At 41.8% G+C, this 21,961-nt stretch overlaps 2 protein-coding genes across 2 annotated transcripts; one reads left to right on the top strand and one right to left on the bottom strand.

The window, feature by feature from the left end:
• Nucleotides 1–1,839: 1,839 nt before the first annotated feature.
• On the top strand, nucleotides 1,840–7,779 carry ndufs3 (NADH:ubiquinone oxidoreductase core subunit S3). The gene is made up of 7 exons (XM_020464068.1): nucleotides 1,840–1,977; nucleotides 3,612–3,668; nucleotides 3,888–3,985; nucleotides 4,340–4,489; nucleotides 4,682–4,807; nucleotides 7,051–7,170; nucleotides 7,503–7,779. The coding sequence occupies exons 1-7, from the start codon at nucleotides 1,923–1,925 to the stop codon at nucleotides 7,662–7,664; spliced, it is 768 nt and encodes a 255-aa protein (XP_020319657.1). The 5' UTR covers nucleotides 1,840–1,922; the 3' UTR covers nucleotides 7,665–7,779.
• A 604-nt stretch (nucleotides 7,780–8,383) lies between these two features.
• On the bottom strand, nucleotides 8,384–20,877 carry LOC109885259 (complement C1q tumor necrosis factor-related protein 4). Its single transcript, XM_020477108.2, has 2 exons — nucleotides 20,671–20,877; nucleotides 8,384–11,428 (listed from the first exon to the last, which is right to left on the bottom strand). Exons 1-2 carry the CDS (start codon nucleotides 20,811–20,813, stop codon nucleotides 10,315–10,317), a joined length of 1,257 nt encoding a protein of 418 aa, XP_020332697.1. The 5' UTR covers nucleotides 20,814–20,877; the 3' UTR covers nucleotides 8,384–10,314.
• Between the last annotated feature and the right edge of the window lie 1,084 nt (nucleotides 20,878–21,961).

The following is a 21,961-nucleotide window of genomic DNA, read 5'->3' on the forward strand; positions in this document are numbered from 1 at the left end:
AGAGCAGAGCCAAGAACGAGCTAGCGTTCTAGCATGCATCTGCATTTTTCCGTTAGGGAACGCCTACTCTAAAATGCGCGTATGCAATAACTAAATTCGCCTTTGCGCTAATAAACGCGATTTTAAAAAACTTTTGATCGTCTTCTTCTGTGGGTATTATGGCGGCCTACACCCAAAAAGGTGTATTGCCGCCACCAACTGGACGGTTTAAAACCAAACAATTGTATTAATACATACGTAATAGTAAAACTAAGGTAATCCAACCTAATAAATTGTTACATTGCCAAAACAAACAAAACTCCCACTTCCTTTTAGTTCTCCATATCTCCCTTCTCAGCCTCTAGGACCTGAGAGGGTGGTACGGCTTGTGCCAATATTGCATGTAACTCCTTCGCTGACAAATCTTTCAGCCCCGGGAACTGCTTCGCCACAATCACTATGATTTTTATCTTTCCCGACCTTCTCTCCACCTTGGCAGTGCCATTAATTACCATAGCTATAAATGCCAGACAGTCCACCTTCTTAACCTTTAAAATGTCAGGATCTGCTGGTGAAAGGCAACCCATGCATTCTGAAGTGTAGGCCTATCCACTACTCTTCTGGTGCACCATTCAAACCCTCAACCCTTTGTCACACCTGCTGCATATGAAATGCTCTGTACAACCCTGACTTTGGCCACCTCATTCCCTTTCATCCTTGAGTGGCATTCAGGAAGACATGGCTTCATGGTTCCCACCGCAATTGCAACGTCACATATTCATCACTTTTATAACACATATGATCCTTTCCACAACTTGCACATCTCGGCTTCTCCCTTCTGCAAACACTTGCTACACTCTGCAAAAATCACTGAAGCTGGATACTCCTCTATCTCCCTCACTAGCTTTAAGCACCAGCGGTCAGCGCAGCTCACAGATCACTGCACCTGTAAATAACCCATCCAACTACCTCATCCCCATACTGTCTTTTTTATCTTGCTCCTTTGCACCCCATTATCTCTACTTGCACATTCATCTTCTATCACTCCAGTGTTTAATTGGTATATTGTAATTACTTCGCCACCATGGCCTATTTATTGCCTTTACCTCCCTTATCTTACCTCATTTGCACACACTGTATAGACTTTTTCTACTGTATTATTGATTGTGTGTTTATTCCATGTGTAACTCTGTGTTGTTGTATGTGTCGAACTGCTTTGCTTTATCTTGGCCAGGTTGCAGTTGTAAATGAGAACTTGTTCTCAACTAGCCTACCTGGTTAAATAAAGGTGAAATAAAGAAACATGACCAAAACCTTTACAATGATCACACTGCATTGGTCTTGGGATAAATGCTCTGACTCTGTAGTTAATATACCATAACGGCACTTGAGTAGGAAGAGACTGCATATCAAAAAAACAAAAGAACAGACTTCACTTTTCATCACACGATTCACCCGAAGTGCTTCAAATCACTCCAGGAATATGTTTAATCTTCCCACGAAACGCCAGATAAAACCTCCTTGAGAGGTGCCCTGCTCAGAAGAGACACACACGACATTTCAAATGTATTAAATCAGTTTGGATAACTCATGGTTTATTCAAAATCGGTACTCTGCTCAGCAGCTCCTCATTAACAAACCGTACTCCTACTAGATACGGTCATTATCATCACTGTACACTACTCTGGTCCGTTTTTCATTATTTTGGACAATACTCAAATTCTCCTTGATTCTACCGCCATTTTATTCAGAATTTACTTCATCATCCGCTTCCGCTATCTTTCATTCGCCGTTTTGGTCCTATTTTCGAGTGGAAACGTCAAGCGGATGCCTTACATTTACATCCGGTGAAATATCTGTCTCGTTCTATCTGTGCGTTTAAACTACCCAGCGTCATAAAAAAAAAAACAGAAGAAGAAAATTGACAACGTCATTGAAAAAACATGGCGGCGTCGTTAGTGCGTTTTGTTCGCGGAGGTTTTAGCAGGACTTTGAATCGTAAGTATATTTCGAGCATTAACTGTGCACTAACATGCTGTCTTCATTTATAGTTAATGTGCGTGATAACGCATTTATATTGTTGTTAAGATCGCGCTATCTGTAGTCAGACAGTTCTCACTTGACCTTCCGTCAAATTGGCTAGCAAGTCAGTGGTTATGTTCCAGGTCAGGATTTTAGTTGTCACACTGCGCATCTAGAGGCTTGCTAAACGCAAGTCAGATGTTGTTCTTCTGTGCTGTACGACTTATACAGACGACCTGGAACGCACATTGCCATGTCAATTTATAACTTGACTCTTAACAGGCATGTATGCTTATAATACACTATATATACAAAGGTATGTGGACACACATTCAAATTTGTTGATTTGCTATTTCGGCTACAGCTGTTGCTGACAGGTGTATAAAATCGAACACACACCGATGCAATCATCATAGGAAAACATTCACAGTAGGATGGCCTTATTGAAGAGCTCAGTGACTTTCAACATGGCTCTGTTGTCAGTTCATCAAATGTCTGCCCTGCTAGAGCTGCCCCGGTCAAATGGAAGTGCTGTTATTGTGAAGTGGAAACTTCTAGGAGCAACAACGGCTCAGCCGTGAAGTGGCAGGCCACACAAGTGCTCTAGTGTGTAAAAATTGTCTGTCCAACTGCCTTGAGAGGCAATGTCAGCACAAGAACTGTTCGTCTGGAGCTTAATGAAATTGGTTTCCATGGCTGAGCAGCCACACACAAGCCTAAGATCACCTTGCGCAATGCCAAACGTTGACCGGAGTGGTATAAAGCTCACCGCCATTGGACTCTGGAATAGTGGAAACGCGTTCTCTAGCGTGATGAATCACGCTTTACCATCTGGCAGTCCAACAGACGAATCTGGGTTTGGTGGATGCCAGGAGAACACTACCTACCCGAATGAATGCATAGTGCCAACTGTAAAGTTTGGTGGAGGAGGAATAATTGTCTGGGGCTGTTTTTCATGGTTCAGGCTAGGCCCCTTAGTTCCAGTGAAGGGGAAATGTTAACGCTACAGCATACAATGACATTCTAGACGATTCGGTACTCCAAACTTTGTGACAACAGCTTTGGGAAGGTCCTTTCCTGTTTCAGCATGACAATGCCCCTGTGAACAAAGTGAGGTCCATAAATAAATGGTTTGTCGAGATTGGTGTGGAAGTACTTGACTGGCAGTCTGCACAGTGCCCTGACCTCAACCCTATCGAACACCTTTGGGCTGAATTAGAACGCTGACTGCGAGCCATGCCTAATCGCCCAACATCAATGCCCGACATCACTAATGCTCTTGTGGCAGAATGAAAGCAAGTCCCTACAGAAATGTTCCAACATCTTGTGGAAAGCCTTCCCAGAAGAGTGGAAGCTGTTATAGCAGAAAATGGGGGACCAATTTCACATTAATGCCTATTATTTTGGGATGAGATGTTCGACGAGCAGGTGTCCAGAAACTTTTGGTCATGCAGTGTATCTATTAGCTAGCTATATCCTTGTTATGACAGTGTTATGTAGCCATAACTGAGTCAAGTAATGTAAAAGTGTTAGTCGCTTAGCCACTAGTTAACGAGCAGTCTACTAGCTCACATTGAGTACGTAATGTTATTTTATGTAATATGTTACAGTTGCCAATCGAAGCCCATGTCTCATGCAAGCGAGATCCGAGACTACTGAAACAAAACGTGAGTATACCAGTGTCTAGAATTCACCCAGCCCGTGGCATTTGTCTTTATGGTGCACATTGTAGATAATCCCCAATGTAGTACAATTCTCTAACCATTTAGTTTTAAATGCAGTCAGTGATCTTTGCAACACTGAATACAATAGATGATTGAGTGCAACAATAATTGTATTGCCTCATCCTTTAAATAAAAAAATTAATGTGACTTATCTCTGTGTAGCCACTGTTAGACCCAAGGATGCTGTCACCCATAACCAACTTGCAGCTTTTGGAGAATATGTGGCTGAAATGCTTCCTAAATATGTGCAGCAAGTCCAGGTAAGATAATGTAATTGCACCAACTGCTATAATGAATATTCAGCTTTAACACAAAGACAGCCACACAATCATACAATGTTGAGCAACCCTTAAGGGAAACTGTACTGTAAATCCAAAATGCTTATGGTGCATCTCAAACATGGGGAACATACACATAAGGTTAGAAAGGAGCCCACACTTGGGAATTAAGCTGGCAACCGGAAGGTGTCTTGTATCAAATCTTAGTGCACAATTGACTACTAAAGTCATTTGATTCTTTATTTACCTTCTTAAAAAGCTTGCCGTTTGGTATAGCTAATTGAATGTCCGTTTGAAGCCATATGAGCTTCACAAGGATGCATGTTATATCTTCAGGTGACGTGTTACAATGAGTTGGAGGTGATGATCCATCCTGATGGGGTCATCCCTGTGTTGACCTTTCTGAGAGACCACAGCAACGCTCAGTTCCGAAACATGATTGACCTTACTGCAGTTGACATTCCCACCCGCCAGAATCGCTTTGAGGTACTATTCCGTCCAGACCCCCAGGCTGTTGTTCCAATAGTATACCTCTCTTCATGACAGTGCTTTGTTATTTTTGTGGTTATGAACGTGTGTTCAGACACAAACATAGAATTGAACCAGATTACTTTGATGAACCCTGATCTAATCAGAGGTGAAGTTTTTATGTCTAAGTCTGTTTTCTTTGGCGAATAGATTGTGTACAACCTGCTCTCCCTGCGCTACAACTCCCGGATCCGTTTGAAGACCTACACCGACGAGCTCACCCCAGTAGACTCCTCTGTGTCTGTCCACAACGCAGCCAACTGGTACGAGAGGGAGGTAAGTCTGACCGTTACATCGTAAGAATGCTTTACTTTCAATCTAACATTTTTGTGTTGGCAGCTCAGAATTTATATTTTGCCTGCCAAAATGCAAATTCTAATGAAAGGATAGGTTTGCCAAGCTAGAAGTCATTTACCAAAGTTACTGGTAATTAACAGGTAATCTATGGCAATCTATTGTGACTTTGGTCATTTATACATTAAAAAAAATATATATATTAATTTAGGATACATTTTTTACATCTGTCTATGTTCTCCAAGATTTCCTAGTGGAGACACCATATGGTTCAAGAGAAAATATCCTAATTAATGAAAAAAAAAGCATCTGATCAACAAAGGCATTATTTTAAATTAACTCAGCAACTTTTCAAATTATTTTTTCACAACTGCCACCAGTTTGGCGACAAAATATTAATAACAAAGACATATTGACATAGTAAAATAAGTGTGTGTGGAGGGGGGATATAAAGGATAATTCATGCCACTTGTTCACAAACTATAGTTTTGGAAAGTCGGTTAGGATATCTACTTTGTGCATGACACAAGTCATTTTCCAACAATTGTTTACAGACAGATTATTTCACATATTATTCACTATCACAATTCCAGTGGGTCAGAAGTTTACATACACTAAGTTGACTGTGCCTGAAAATTCCAGAAAATGATGTTGTGGCTTTAGAGGCTTCTGATAGGCTAATTGACATCATTGGAGTCATTTGGAGGTGTACCTGTGGATGTATTTCAAGGCCTACCTTCAAACTCAGTGCCTCTTTGGTTGACATCATGGGAAAATCAAAAGAAATCAGCCAACACCTCAGAATAGAAATTGTAGACCTCCACAAGTCCGGTTCATCCTTGAGAGCAATTTCCAAATGCCTGAAGGTACCTCGTTCATCTGTACAAACAATAGTACACAAGTATAAACACCATGGGACCATGCAGCCGTCACACCGCTCAGGAAGGAGATGCGTTCTGTCTCCTAGAGATGAACGTACTTTGGTGCGACATGTGCAAATCAATCCCAGAACAACAGCAAAGGATCTTGTGAAGATGCTGGAGGAAACAGGTACAAAAGTATCTATATCTGCAGTAATATGAGTCCTATATCGACATAACCTGAAAGGCCGCTCAGCAAGGAAGAAGCCACTGCTCCAAAACCGCCATAAGAAAGCCAGACTATGGTTTGCACATGGGGACAAACATCATACTTTTTGGAGAAATGTCCTCTGGTCTGATGAAACAAAAGTTTAACTGTTTGGCCATAATGATCATTGTTATGTTAGGAGTTAAAGGGGGAGGCTTGCCAGTCAAAGAACACCATCCCAAGCGTGAAGCACGGGGGTGGCAGCATCATATTGTGGGGGTGCTTTGCAGCAGGAGGGACTGGTTCACTTCACAAAATATATGGCATCATGAGGGAGGGAATTATGTCGATATATTGAAGCAACATCTCAAGACATCAGTCAGGAAGTTAAAGCTCGGTCGCAAATGGGTCTTCCAACTGGACAATGACCCCAAGCATACTTCCAAAGTTGTGGCAAAATGGCTTAAGAATAACAAAGTCAAGGTATTGGAGTGGCCATCACAAAGCCCTGATCTCAATCCTATAGAACATTTGTGGGCAGAACTCAAAAATCGTGTGCAAGCAAGGAGGCATACAAACCTGACTGTTACACCAGCTGTCAGGAGGAAAGGGCCAACATTCACCCAACTTATTGTGGGAAGCTTGCGGAAGGCTACCCAAAATGTTTGACCCAAGTTAAACAATTTAAAGGCAATGCTACCAAAATACTAATTGAGTGTATGTAAACTTCTGACCCACTGGGAGTGGGTCCTAACTAACCTAAGACGGGGAATATTTACTAGGATTAAATGTCAGTAATTGTGAAACTGAGTTTAAATGTATTTAAACTTCTGACTTCAACTGTATATTAAACAAAAAATGATATTCATTAAATTGCTGGTTTATATTTAGGATAATGTTTTACAGCTTTATCATTCCATTTTTTTATATAACTATGTTTAGATTATTTTATATGTTTTACATGTTATAAGGCCACACAGAGCCAGAGAACTACAGACGCCTGCATAATCTGAAGTACCCTAAAAGGCCATTAGAAGTCACAAAAATAAAAACTTGAATGTTACCAAAATTCTGGTAGTTTACTGGTAAACGTAGGTTTTTGGTAACACTCCCTTTCCAATACTATGAAAGTATATGTTTTGTACTTGTGTTATTAGGTGTGGGACATGTATGGAGTTTTCTTCGCCAACCACCCTGACCTGAGACGTATTCTGACAGATTATGGCTTTGAGGGGCATCCGTTTAGGAAGGACTTCCCACTGTCAGGATTTGTGGAGGTAAGGTCAGATAAGAATGCTGAGAAATGTCCCATGTCGTGCACATGCATTAAAGGCCAAATTATAACCTAATCCTATCCTAAGATCTGTACATGCGACTTCACAATACTAAAGTATTGTATCTACCACAAGAGGTTGGTGGCACCTTAATTTGGGAGGACGGGCTCGTGCTAATGGCTGAATGAGTGGAATGATATCGAACGTATGGATTCCGTAGGTTTGATGCCATTTCCATTCACTCCGTTCCAGCTATTATTATGAGACGTCCTCCCCTCATCAGCCTCCGCTGGTATCTACCATGTTGTTCATCCTGTCCATCTGGTACATCTCAGGTGCGTTATGATGATGAGGTGAAGCGTGTGGTGGCAGAGCCTGTGGAGCTCTCACAGGAGTTTCGTAAGTTTGACCTGAACAGTCCGTGGGAGGTGTTCCCAGCCCACCGTGAGGCCAAGGCACCTGAGCTGCCAGCTGGAGATAAGCCAGCTGACAAGTAACCATCAAACCCCAGAGATAAAATCCCCGTATTTAATATTTCCATACTGTTGATGGACTCATGTCCCACTTGAGTCCACTCAAGTAGTTATGTAAATAAAAACAAAAGCGAAACCATTTGTTTGTCTTGATATTTTTTTTCATTAGTTGGATGTGCTGAATAGTGATTACATTTTGACGGTGTATGTTTAAACTATAGCACTAGTACAAGCACATTTTATTGGTCACATACACGTGATGAGCAGATGTTATTGCGGGTGTAGCGAAATGCTTGTGCTTCTAGCTCCGACAGTGCAATAATATCTAACAAATTATACACACACCTAAGTAGGAATAAATTAAGACTATATATATATATATATATGGACGAGCGACGTCAGAGCAGAAGTGACTAAGATACAGTAGAATCATGGATGGAAACCCAGACCTTACCTGCCTTACCATAGCAAACCAAAAGAGGGCACTGTGTGCATGTTAAAAAGCAGGTCCGTAGAAGTGTGATACCATGGTTCAGGTTATATTGTGACATTTTAGACTTCTATTCAAGACCACGTATGCTTTACATGTTTAAATATTATTATTGGATCCAATTGATTTGAATATTATTGATGTTGATCTATGTCTCGAGTCGATTAGCATCATGCTGATATAAGCTCTCCCTATGGGCATGGTGAAGTTCACTGACATAGATGTGCCTTCTACCAATAAGAGCACAGAAAAATAAACATGAACTTTTATTTATTCTGCTTCACATGTTCCAAAGCATCCATTGTATAAGAAATATTTTGAACATCTCAAGGAGCCAACAAGAAGCTGACTACTAACACATGGGTTGAATGTACCCAGGGAAAAATGTTATTTAGTTTACAATCAGTCCTTTGTAAGGACAAAGATATAAGCACAAGTCACCAACATACCACTTACAACAAAGTTATTTACCAAAAATCACATATGGATAGAAATACAGTATCATTACAAATATCTGCAAAGCTGTTAAACGATTATTCTCCATGACAGCATGCATGAAATTATAAGTCAAATATTCTGTAAGACTCAATTCCAAAAATCATAATGCTTGTTATCTCTCTGGAAATTGATCTCACTGAACTCTAAGAAATAATACTTTTGGTGGGTTCCTTACTCCCTCACAAGTTATCATGCTAGTGGTTTTTAAATATAATTAAAGCTGTTATACAAATTTGGTCCACTCAACTCAAGAGGACTATTTCCTATTGCAGCCCATGCACAGAATGATTGAAATTGAACTACAAAGCAAATGCTAAACTATCATTTTCGCATACAAATTGAAAAATTATACGCAGTTTCAAATATTTTTCAAATCGCTGTATCGAAAAAGTCATTCCACCCTCAAAGTACAAAAGTTGCCACAATTAGGGAGTCAAGAGTGTGACGAAGGATGCTCTCCAAAAGTAGGTTGTGTAAGGGCAGCACCACAGAAGTGAGTATATGCCTGACTCAATGCAGTCACAGGCAGGTTAGTGGTTTTTCTTCATGAATCTTGTTCTGGAGGCAGCTATGCAGAGTGGTTACTAGCTGGCACAGCCAGAATGTCATAAAATCTGATTATAAACATAACCTTAACTACACAGCTAACCATAATGCCTAGCCCTAACCTTAAATTAAGACCAAAAATACAGTTTTGACTTTGCAGCTGGCCCATCTAGGGCAAATGGCTCAGTTCTGCCTCCAGGGCAAGATTCATGACAATAAACATCAACCTGCTATTCGCATAGTAGATGACTATTAACTGGGAGACTAACTATTACTGAAATACTGTCTCATTATTCATTGTCACATTTTGTGTTTATGCCTTTTGATAAGACACTGATTCAAAAGGAACACTACCCAGAGATGGTGGTGTAGAGAACCCAATAGGCTCACAATACTGATGTGGAGAATCAAAATACAGTATTTTCAGGAGTGTAAAACTAACATTAAAATTGGACTATATGCTATTTTTATGTGTTGTTTAAATGACCTCTCAAACTGAGCCTGTAATTTGCTGAAGTCTGGCACAATTTGGACAGCATTTTTCTCTCTTGGGGTGTGTGAATTAAACCGGCACGATTATCATAAGGGATGATATAGGATATTACATTTTCTCCACAGCATTAACCATCTGAGGAAATGAATTCAACTCTACTAAGTTAGAAATGAAATTATGAGTCTGGTGCCTCAAGGTCCAAAACTAGCATGTGCTCTGTGAGTATGGTGTCTGTCTTCGTCCAATGGATAGCCCTGCAGGGTAAAGGGACATTTTATTCTAAATGTTGGTCATGCTTTTTGGTTAAAAATTTCATTTTATTTCATTGTGATCAGACACGGCCCTTAGCAGAAACTCACTCTAAAATGAAGGAAAAATACTCATTTTGACACAAAGCAAGTGTCCCCATTATTTAACCATGCCTTTCAAGACATTTGATAAAGGTATGTTAAAAATCCAGATAAGTAAGTATTAACTGAGACATCATATCCTGAAAATATCAGAAATGCTAGCAAGTTGTAACATCTTCATTGAATTCAAGACTCCAAGTTGGAGTTTGACAAAGTAAACCCATTGAAAGAATTAGCTGGACATAGAATAATTGAGTGTAGTAGGTCCACAGCCAACTGTGTTCTTGACACTGTCCCTTATGGCTTCCGGCTCTGCTGTTGCTGCTGATTGGTGGGTGGTTTTTGGAGGTCTGGATAGACCAGGAATCCAGTGAAGGTAATATACTTGGCATGGTTGCTGTATGCTCCAAAGCCATCGCGCTGGTGGCTATAAAGCCAGACGATATCACCACGGTGCAGAGATAGCATCAGACTCTGGCTCTGCAGAGCCTTTTCAGTATCACTGTCATCATAGATCATGGCCTGCACCTCCAGGTGGTTCTTCATCAGCTTGACTGACAGTGTTTTGTGGGGAAGCTTGCCAGCATTGAAGGAGAAGAAGTAAGCTCCTGGAATACGGCAGGTGAATACACCTTCGGTGACGTTAAAGTCAGCGCCAATGTTGACAAAGTCTGTGTCAAAGGTGATAGGACGGTGCTCTGGGAAGCCCTGGTCCACCCCTACGATGCTCTGAGTGCGGCCAACAGAGAAGGCCGACCTCTGGTCCCCCTCTTCATCCTCTACCTCCTCTTTCTTCTCTATGTTGTCCCTTTCTCCTAGCCCATCTTGGTCAGTTAGGGTGTGGTCATTGGCAGCCGCCTCGTTTCCATACATACGAGTTGGGTCCTCATGCTTGGGGTCTTGGAAGGTGTAGGTGTCAGGGTAGATTAGGTAGCCGTTAAAGGTGGTGTAGTGACCTGTGTTGCTGTAGATGGCATAGCGGGGATCACCGTGAAGGCGGAGCCAGACTGTGTCACCAAAGTCCAGCTGCAGCATGGCGCTTTGGCTCTGCACCTTACGCTCTTCTCCCGCATTCTCATCATACACAATGGCCTGCACTTCATTCCTGTTCTTCATTAGCATGACTGACAGGTCACGACGTGGGAATTTCCCTACTGTGAAGGAGAAGTAGTATGCTCCGGGGATGCGGCAGCGGAACATGCCTGCCTTTGATTCAAAGTCCCCACCGATGTTAACATACTCCTTGTCAAAGGTCACCACCATCTTTGGTCCACCCTCCATGCTGCTGGTGCGTGCCACTGAGAAGGCAGACCGCTGTTCTGCATCCTCGGGCAGGCGAGCAAAGGCCCACATGCAGGTTACCTGACACATCAGGCCAATCAGCAGAATGCTAGCTGGTATCTTCATCTTCCTGTTGGGAAAAAGATTGTCCCAGTTAATTACACAACAAAGTGAGGTGCTTAATCTCAATATAATGCACAACAGGTATACTCTGCTCTGAATTGACTGTATGTCAACAATCGAATAGCTCAAGGCTTTGCCAGCTCAGTTCCGAAGTCAAATCAGAAACAAGTGAGATTGTTATTAGTGATTCAGTACCACCTGGATCCATTGAAGATTTAACCTTCTCTGAGACACTTGCTTTGAAAATATGTTTACCCCAAACAGAAGCAGCATTAATCCGTTCCTAATTAGCATAGGCTTTCATTTTACTCAGCTAATGAAGGAACAAAAAAGATAGACAATAATTATTTGCCCTCTGCTGTCCGAGGTGTCAAACCAACTGGAGAAAACACACATTCAGCTTCACCCGAAGTCATCCGTTTCGTTTACTCAACATCAATTATATCACGACTTAATTCTCTCCTGTCTCATCACTATATTGAACCCAATATCTTTGTAAATGTGCTTTGACAAAGGAGCTTGCTCAGAAACACGCCAGCAATCAACAGCAATCATCGAAAGGAATTAAGCTGAATGTTTTAACATTCTCTATGTGCAAATTATTATAGTCAGTGAGCATAATTATGTTCACCATTTAAAGGCTTGATCCCAAATATAAAGTCACACTTAAATAAAGGTTCAATACAAATAAATAAAATATAATGTGTAAAATGTCTGTGTGTGCTGCAATAAATATTGATTTTTAGTATCAATGCGGGCAGATTTCACTATCATTGTCATTTCCTAGTTCTAATTTGTCTCTATCTTCGGTGAGGCTCAAAACATATATTTGTCTAATGAGATGCTGCTGATGCAGTACACATTCATCTTCATCAGTGAAGCCACAACAGAAGCGGACCTGTCAGAAGGAGTTTCAGGCAATGTCTCAAGTTAACTTTACCAACATACAGTAGGTTATTCCATGGGGAGTCTGAACATTTCAAACAGTAAAGGAATTAAATAGAAAAAAATAGATCCCATGGGATTGATATAACTATTTATAAACAGCACTTGGGCTGATATGAACACAATACACATAGTTCTCGTCCTTGCGGGGACTGAACTCAACGATTCCGCATGTGATTTTCTGCTGCTCGGGAAAGGAAGACTAGATTTGTGTACAAGATGTGGGTTCGATGTGGGTGTGTTATGTTTGCTATATCGTACCCTGGCAGTTATTGTTGTTTGTCCCTCTTGAGCCACGGTCGCAGCATTTCGCCCTCAAAAGAGTCAGAATTAATTTAAGATAAATCAATTAATTTGGACGTTTTGTTTTGACAACTTTCTCACTATCTATTACCGGAGTGTGCGTCTGTCTGGCAGTGTTTCACAGCAAATCATGTTACAAAATAGGTTGCGAATGGATTTTGACTTTTGGAATATTGACAAGTTCCAGTTGGGATGCGCAACGTCTCAATTCTCATTTTGCCCAGAACAGTGGCAGACTCAATGATCACTATCAAACACATTAGCAAGTGGCCACTCGATAAAGGACTTGTTAGCCAATTGTGTTCTTTCAACATAACATTGGTGACATATTGTCTTATTTAAACAAGTCAGAGGCGCTCCATAATTTGGGCAGGTCTATCTCACTGTAGGTTCTGCTGTACAATTGGATAGAGCAAAATCGGTGCAGCTGGTTCTCGGTGCATGACAATTCTCCCTACACATTACCATCCTGTGTTAGTGGGCAAATGGTCATGATCGAAATCACCCGTGAAATATCCAATGGAAGTAGGAATGTAACAGCTGTTGCAAATCTCAGTTTTGGAAGATACTGACTTTATGATAAAAATGATACTAGTACAGTACCGTTTTACACTGAATGATATCGATGCAACATAAGCCGTTTTAAACTAGAGAAATATTTTTGTTGGGTTCAGCTGCTCTTTAAGGACTGTGAGGCTATCGATGAACGACAGTTCTAGTATTGTATGACAGCAGCCTCAAGTATTTGCTTCATTCTGCATTTGACCCGCCTGCTGCAAAGAAGTTGCTCATTTCTTTATGGTTGATGCACAGTGACATGTTGAAATATGCTCCATGAGCACATCATCCCTGTTTCCATCCAAAGACGAATAAGTCGCTTGTGGATAAATTTACATGGCAAGCCTTTGATGATGACTGAGGGCTGAGTCTTTCCCCTACAGTGAATGTGACATTGTATGCATCACATCTTGAATTACATTGGAGGAATTTACAATGATACATTTTTCTATTCAACCAAAAAGGAACAGAATACATCATCACTTCTATTTTGGATGTTGATAGCTTGTTTGTAATTATTTAATATTCTGAAATCTATTTTGAGTGTCTGCATGTGTGCGTGATTTTTTTTAGGGACACTGTGAAATGACTAGGCCTATGGGAGTCCAAAATAAGTTAGAGAGAGCAGCATTTCCTCACTTTAATGCTGTTGGTGAAAAGCATTCCACCACGCTGAGCCATCTGCTAGAAGTGATAACAAACAAATGCTCAGAAATGAACAAGTCCCAATGGGGACCAAATAGTCTCATCCCTGGAGTGTGGATGGATCCAAAAGCGGGCCTCGGTTGTGGAATTTAGATAAGTGCAATAGGTAGACTCTCAGTTAAGGTACAATACTTGAACGTAAATATTAGCCTATTGTACATTTGCAATGAAATCAATTTCTGGAAGTATATCCTCATAGTATACTCAAGTAAAATGTCACATACTATACAACAAATATAATATGTCATATGTGCAACATACTGTACCGTGCATTCGGAAAGTACTCAGACCCCTTGACTTTTTCCATATGTTGTTACGTTACTGCCTTATTCTATAATCTATAAAAATAAAAAAAATCTGCATCAATCTATACACAATAGCCCTTTAATAGCAAAGTGAAAACAGCTTATTCGAATTATGAACACCTTATTTACATAAGTATTCAGACCCTTTGCTATGAGACTTGAAATTGAGCTCAGGTGCACCCTGTTTCCATTGATCATCCTTGAGATGTTTCTACAAATTGATTGGAGTCCACCTGTGGTACATTCAATTGATTGGGCATGATTTGGAAAGGCACCCACCTGTCTATATAAGGTCCCACAGTTGACAGTGCATGTCAGAGCAAAAACCAAGCCATGAGGTCGAAGGAATTGTCCGTAGTGCTCCAAGACAGGATTGTGTTGAAGCACAGATCTGGGGAAGGGTATGAAAACATTTCTGCAGCATTGAACATCCCCAAGAACACAGTGGCCTCCATCATTCTTAAATGGAAGAAGTTTGGAACCACAAAGGCTCTTCCTAGAGCTGGCCACCCGGCCAAACTGAGCAATTGGGGAAGAAGGATCTTGGTGAGGCCGGTGACCAAGAACCCGATGGTCACTCTGACAGAGCTCCAGAGTTCCTCTGTGGAAATGGGAAAAACTTCCAGATGGACAACAATCTCTGCAGCACTCCACCAATCAGGGCTTTATGGTGGCCAGATGGAAGCCACTCCGCTTGGAGCCAAAAGGCACCTAAAGACTCTCAGACCATGAGAAACAAGATTCTCTGTTCTGATGAAACCAAGACTGAACTCTGGCCTGAATGCCAAGATTCACGTCTGGAGGAAACCTGGCACCATCCCTATGGTGAAACATGGTGGTGGCAGCATCATGCTGTGGGGATGTCTTTCAGCGGCAGGCACTGGAAGACTAGTCAGGATCGAGGGAAAGATGAACGAAGCAAAGTACAGAGAGACCCTTGATGAAAACCTGCTCCAGAGCACTCAGGACCTCAGACTGGGGTGAAGGTTCACCTTCCAACAGGACAACAACGACCCTAAGCACACAGCCATGACAACGCAGGAGTGGCTTTGGGACAAGTCTCTGAATGTCCTTGAACCCGATCAAACATTTCTGGAGAGTCCTGATAATAGCTGTGCAGCGACGCTCCCCATCCAATCTGACAGAACTTGAGAGGATCTGCAAAGAAGAATGGGAGAAACTCCCCAAATACAGGTGTGCCAAGCTTGTAAGCATTACATCGGCTTGCTCCTACCTATCTCTCTGATTTGGTCCTGCCGTACATACCTACACGTACGCTATGGTCACAAGACGCAGGCCTCCTAATTGTCCCTAGAATTTCTAAGCAAACAGCTGGAGGCAGGGCTTTCTCCTATAGAGCTCCATTTTTATGGAACGGTCTGCCTACCCATGTCAGAGACGCAATCTCGGTCTCAACCTTTAAGTCTTTACTGAAGACTCATCTCTTCAGTGGGTCATATGATTGAGTGTAGTCTGGCCCAGGAGTGGAAAGGTGAACGGAAAGGCTCTGGAGCAACGAACCGCCCTTGCTGTCTCTGCCTGGCCGGTTCCCCTCTTTCCACTGGGATTCTCTGCCTCTAACCATATTACAGGGGCTGAGTCACTGGCTTGCTGGGGCTCTCTCATGCCGTCCCTGGAAGGGGTGCGTCACCTGAGTGGGTTGATTCACTGATGTGGTCATCCTGTCTGGGTTGGTTGCCCCCCCCTTGGGTTGTGCCATGGCGGAGATCTTTGTGGGCTATACTCGGCCCTGTCTCAGGATGGTAAGTTGGTGGTTGAAGATATCCCTCTAGTGGTGTGGGGGCTGTGCTTTGGCAAAGTGGGTGGGGTTATATCCTTCCTGTTTGGCCCTGTCCGGGGGTGTCCTCGGATGGGTCCACAGTGTCTCCTGACCCCTCCTGTCTCAGCCTCCAGTATTTATGCTGCAGTAGTTTATGTGTCGGGGGGCTAGGGTCAGTGTTATATCTGGAGTACTTCTCCTGTCCTATTCGGTGTCCTGTGTGAATCTAAGTGTGCGTTCTCTAATTCTCTCCTTCTCTCTCTCGGAGGACCTGAGCCCTAGGACCATGCCCCAGGATTACCTGACATGATGACTCCTTGCTGTCCCCAGTCCATCTGACCGTGCTGCTGCTCCAGTTTCAACTGTTCTGGCTTATTATTATTATACGACCATGCTGGTCATTTATGAACATTTGAACATCTTGGCCATGTTCTGTTATAATCTCCACCCGGCACAGCCAGAAGAGGACTGGCCACCCCACATAGCCTGGTTCCTCTCTAGGTTTCTTCCTAGGTTTTGGCCTTTCTAGGGAGTTTTTCCTAGCCACTGTGCTTCTACACCTGCATTGCTTGCTGTTTGGGGTTTTAGGCTGGGTTTCTGAACAGCACTTTGAGATATCAGCTGATGTACGAAGGGCTATATAAATTTGATTTTGATTTGTAGCGCCATACCCAAGAAGACTCAAGACTGTAATTGCTGCCAAAGGTGCTTCAACCAAGTACTGAGTAAAGGGTCTCAGTACCTATGTAAATGGGAAATTTCACTTTATTTTAATTTTTTATATATTTGCTAACATTTCTCAAAAACAGTTTTTGCTTTGTCATTATGGAGTATTGTGTGTAGATTGATGAGAAGAAGGGGAAAAAAGTATCCAGTTTAGAATAAGGCTGTAACGTAACAAAATGTGGAAAAAAGTGAAAGGGTCTGAATACTTCCCAAATGCACTGTATAGTATATTTAGCTGAGATCAGATGTGGTTTGATGGGTTCACTGCTGTTCTTTCTGAGGCAGAGGCTACTACTTTTAAGTGTTCATATAGTGGTTTTCCTATGACATTTTTCTTTCCCCTTTTCTATCCCTCTGTGGATTCTGTGGATGAAACAATAAACAGAGGGCCATTGTTCCTGGGTGAGGACACAACCCCCCCCCCCCCCCTCCCATCTGCTAGGGTCAAAATGAAAGAAGCACTTGTCACTACCATGTACAGTTTCATATGTCTCCACAGCTTTTCAGACATGGATATCAGATGTGTTTTCTGTGTCCCCATAAAGAGTGTACATGTTTTAATACAGTACAGTGCATGTCATCCTTACAGTTCCAATGTTTGCAAGCAGAATTGCACACAAAACATCCATTGTGCTCAAGAACAAATATTTCCATTGCTCCCAATAATACCTTGAGTTAAACCCACCCACCGGAAGCACAGTTGAAAACGCTTTGTCTGCTGAATCTTGTAGGGAGGGAGACAGGATTACAAAAATCTCCAAATCTGGCATTGACCCATAAAAACATGTAATCAAGCACAAACTAATTTGCGAAAGCACATAACTGTGGCAATAGCACTGCTGTCAAGGGTAAACATCAACAGCTTTGAAAATGATACCCTGATAATTAGGTTTTCAATAACCCAGCATACCCAACAGCAATCCGGGTGTTATTTATATAGGATTATGTTAATCAGACATCATCATGTTGCGACAGCATATTTCAGGTTCATGTTGTATGATACACAGGGTTTAAATTAAACAGATATCCAGTGCCCTTTTCAGTTGCTTCTCATGTTTTGGTTTTTCAAACCCACCAGGGGTCTATTTTGAAATATGACAAGTGGCTTCTCTTATTTATTCCTCTTTTTCTTCTATACTTCTTATTTCAATTGACAGGATATACTGCACAGAGGACAATCATGAAAATCAACAGAGAGAAAACAAATTAAAAGCGTACATTTTCATAGGAACTAAAATGAGACTTATGTACGAAATGTGTTTTTACATGTTCAAAGAACATCATTGCCACACACCTAAAGGTAATGCGAGCCACTCAATCTTTGTCATAGGCATAATGTGGTGAAATAATCCCCTCTCTCCCATATGATCAGCCTCTGAACATGACCTGCTCAAACCTAATTCCAGGATAATAGCATCCCTCTTTTAGCTATCTGTGGTAATTCATGTAATTATACATGACAATGAGGTGTACCGCCGCGAAGCCATAGTTACCACCCAGACATATGGCTGATACCATAGGCGTATCATCCTATCGTTGGATCTGTGAACAATAGTTAATTTGCTTAGTTGGCACATTTATCAAAGGAGATGTGCGTACATTAGCTTACATTTACAATAACATGTCAAGTTAAGGGTTGGCTGTGGATATTCCTCTCAATAAACTCACCATCCTTCTCTCTGCTTTTCTAAAATGTACATTTCTGCTTAGCATCACCTACGTCTGCTTTGAATAAGGGTGTTTTTATTTTATTTTATTATCTTTGCACCATTGACATTGGGGATCACATTGATCTGTTTTCTTCGACAGCGCAGCCCCATGGTGAAGACAAATTGAGTACATCTGTGAGAATGCATATCAAAATGCACACTTCAGTCGGAGGGCCCTGGTATCCGACATGGTATGACGGGTCCCTGCCGCTTCTGTCCCTTTTATTAGTCACATCCTCGCCAGATGTCATCTCACTGCTCAAGTGGAGCCTTAACACGAGGCAGGGATCTGTCACCATCTGGGATCATTGGCTCAAACGAGAGAAAAAGGGGTAGGAGAGAGAGAACCAGCAACAGGGGGAAATGAGAGCAAAGAGCTTTTTAAACATGTCAGGCTGGATAAGGAATCTGTATCTGTGAAACTATGTTGTACTATTGGACGTTTTGCGCATGCCACCATGATAAAAAAACGGAGAGGAAAATCTTTCCCTGGACTGGCCCTTGATGCACAATCCCATCGTTTATAATGTGACAGCAGTAATGACCCAGAAGCACACAGACACACTCCATTAACAGCGAAGCACGGTTTGTGTTCGATCTACACCCTTCCAACAGGAGCAAGACACCTGGCGAGAATCTCACATATTGATTGTGTGAAGAGAAGAGAGGTTCACTGAGAAGTTGACTTGACAGCTCCCCAAACGAGTCCATAGACGGACTGGCTTCCGACGGGCTCAAGATTGGCAGGGTGGAGGCAGACTCGCAGCAAGGAGTATCAAACATAGCCACTGTTTGGGGCCTGCAGGGACCTCTTCACAACAACCACTGCCCATGGGACAAAGTATGAAACTGACAGGCCAACTTCTCTCTTTCCTTGATGAACATGGCATGAGTACTCATTATACATGATACTCCCACCAGCGCTATCATCAAATCTAATTTTTATTGGTCGCGAAAACACCAATCAATGCAGTTAAACACAATTATCCTTCCATATCCCTATATCCTACAGTATCATAAACCTCTGCAGTAGGGCAAGATTAGTAGCATTGGAACATTTTTAAATTAGGAAGATTTAATATTAGTAATAAAAAAAATAAAAAAACATAATGGAGTTGATATTCCCTCTGTGTGAAATTTTTTGAGGTTAACGGTCTTGTTTTGTATTGTAAACTTTTGTGGTTCAAACCAGAGATCTAGATACTTAGCTATAGTGACAACTTTGCTGAATGTGTGTATGACTGAGCCTGTAATCCTCCCGCTTACATTTTGAAGAAAAAAATGAAAACATCAACTCCCTCTAACTAGGACACCTGCCTGACCGAGTTTGCATTTGTCTACATGTTCCTTTCTGCTTTTATGTACCAATTGGAATTAGTGAAGATTAAAGCCCCCTCAGTGTTTATCATCTCCTTTCTTCTCTATACCTCCCACTGCTGTTGACAGATCAACCTGAATCTGGGATTGGGTGGGAGATGATGGAGGTGCTCTTTCTTTGTTAGTGTTCTCCATGTACTGTAGATTAATTAAGCAATAAGGCACAAGGGGGTGTGGTATATGGCCAATATACCCGTGCTAAGGGCTGTTCTTATGCACGATGCAACGCAGAGTGCCTGGATATATTGGTATATTGGCAATATACCACAAACCCTCGAGGTGCCCTATTGCTATTATAGACTGGTTACCAATGTAATTAGAGCAGTAAAAATAAATGTTTTGTGATACCTGTGGTTTACGGTCTGATATAACAAGACTGTGAGCTAAACAGCATTCATGGCTCGAACCACCCAGTTTATAATATTCTATATACCATGCCCACGCATCCTCCAGCAAGATGTTATTACCTTCTTCTGGTCTATGCATTGGATACACTCAAATATGAACAAAGGAAGAGAAATTGAGAATACAGCAGGAGGCAGAGAGCATTGTATCCGGAGTCAACTAATAAACCACAATCTCAAGCAACCTACAGCAATCCTCTCACCTCCCTGAGATAAAGAGTGGTACATGATAGATGAAATGATACATTCCTATATACTCAGCAGTGTTTGGCACCCAGTCCGGATTCCATATCGATGTCGTTGTAGATCGGTGCAGACAAACAATGCATGTTGCTTAGACGCGACAGGACTGTAAAATGCACAACATCTACTCCATGCAAGAGACAAAAAGTAACCCCCTCTATACTGCAGTAACCCTTCGTTCAAGGTGTCCTTACCTCTGTGTAGGAGGAGACCGTGCTGTAGGAGAGGAATGCTCAAAGTTCTTCAAAAGGGCTCTGCACCAGGAAGCGTTCACTGTCTTTGTGTGTATCAACCTGCTGCTGCTGTCTGTGAGGCTGTGTAAGCAGCACACACACATACACACACACACTGGAGGATATAAGAGTGATAAAGGGGCTCCTCATCTGATCAGGGAGACTCTGGAAGTGCAGAGCGCTCCTCTACTAAGGCATTTTCTGCAGCGGGGTGACACAAGGGGGTATTGGAAAAGGTGAGGGGATTTTTGATGTGATGTCTTAGCATGATGTTCCATGTATCTCAAACAGATAATGGGTTTACATAAAGTTTCTATATTTTCTAATTGGATGTTTGTGAATATGTTTGTTTACGTGTGTGTGTGTGTGTGTGTGTGTGTGTGTGTGTGTGTGTTCGAGCGCAGCGTGTGTGCTCACATGAAAGGGGAGGAGAGAGCCTGTCGGGGTTTAATCACTGACGGGCTTTGTTATATGGCAACAACGTTGCCAATTTCACACCCATCCACATTGTTATAGTCATTATCCTCATTCTCAGTGGGAAAGAGGGTAGAAGAAAGATAGCATGTAATGCCCTCAAATTGAAATTCATCTAACAATACTTATTTTATAATCTCATTCAAATGTCTGTTCCTCCTGCACATATTTAAATGAGCAATCCTTCAATGTGTAACTTTCCCAGTACTTGGCAGACACGCTCTCTTCCTGCAGCAGGTGCTGCTAATTCAGCACCATGTGGACCTCCATTCTGTTCATGTTTGCAGCAAATGACCCATTTTGGCTCAGAACAAACAGGGGAGAGATGATGTCTCCAAAGTTCTCTCACTCTCTGTGACCAGTAGCCCTCCATCCTTCCTCCATTGTCTTGGGTAATCAATGAGGCCAAATCAAATCAAATCAAATTCCCAGAGTCAATGTAAATGCTGCATGCCTGGTATTGAATGGCACATAGAGGTTCTGGTTCACGTTTGATAGTGTTTTAATGGTTTCTAGTTTGCATGCAACTTTTTATTTACTGAACATTTATTGGTAGGTGTTCTGGCTCAAAACAGATTCTCATAGAAATATCATGAAAAGCAAAAAAGAGATAAGTCATCTCAACAGCAAAAAAAAACATGGTTATTCTGATTGTGAATGGGAAACGACATTGACAATGGTAGTTCAGGGCAACGTTGAGAGAAATGAGGAACAAATTTGAAGGCGGAGACCAAAATATGGTTATTACAATGTAAAGTGACATCTGAGCCTTTACTTT

The sequence above is a fragment of the Oncorhynchus kisutch genome, linkage group LG3 (genome assembly GCF_002021735.2).
Source record: "Oncorhynchus kisutch isolate 150728-3 linkage group LG3, Okis_V2, whole genome shotgun sequence".
Taxonomy (NCBI): Eukaryota; Metazoa; Chordata; class Actinopteri; order Salmoniformes; family Salmonidae; genus Oncorhynchus; species Oncorhynchus kisutch.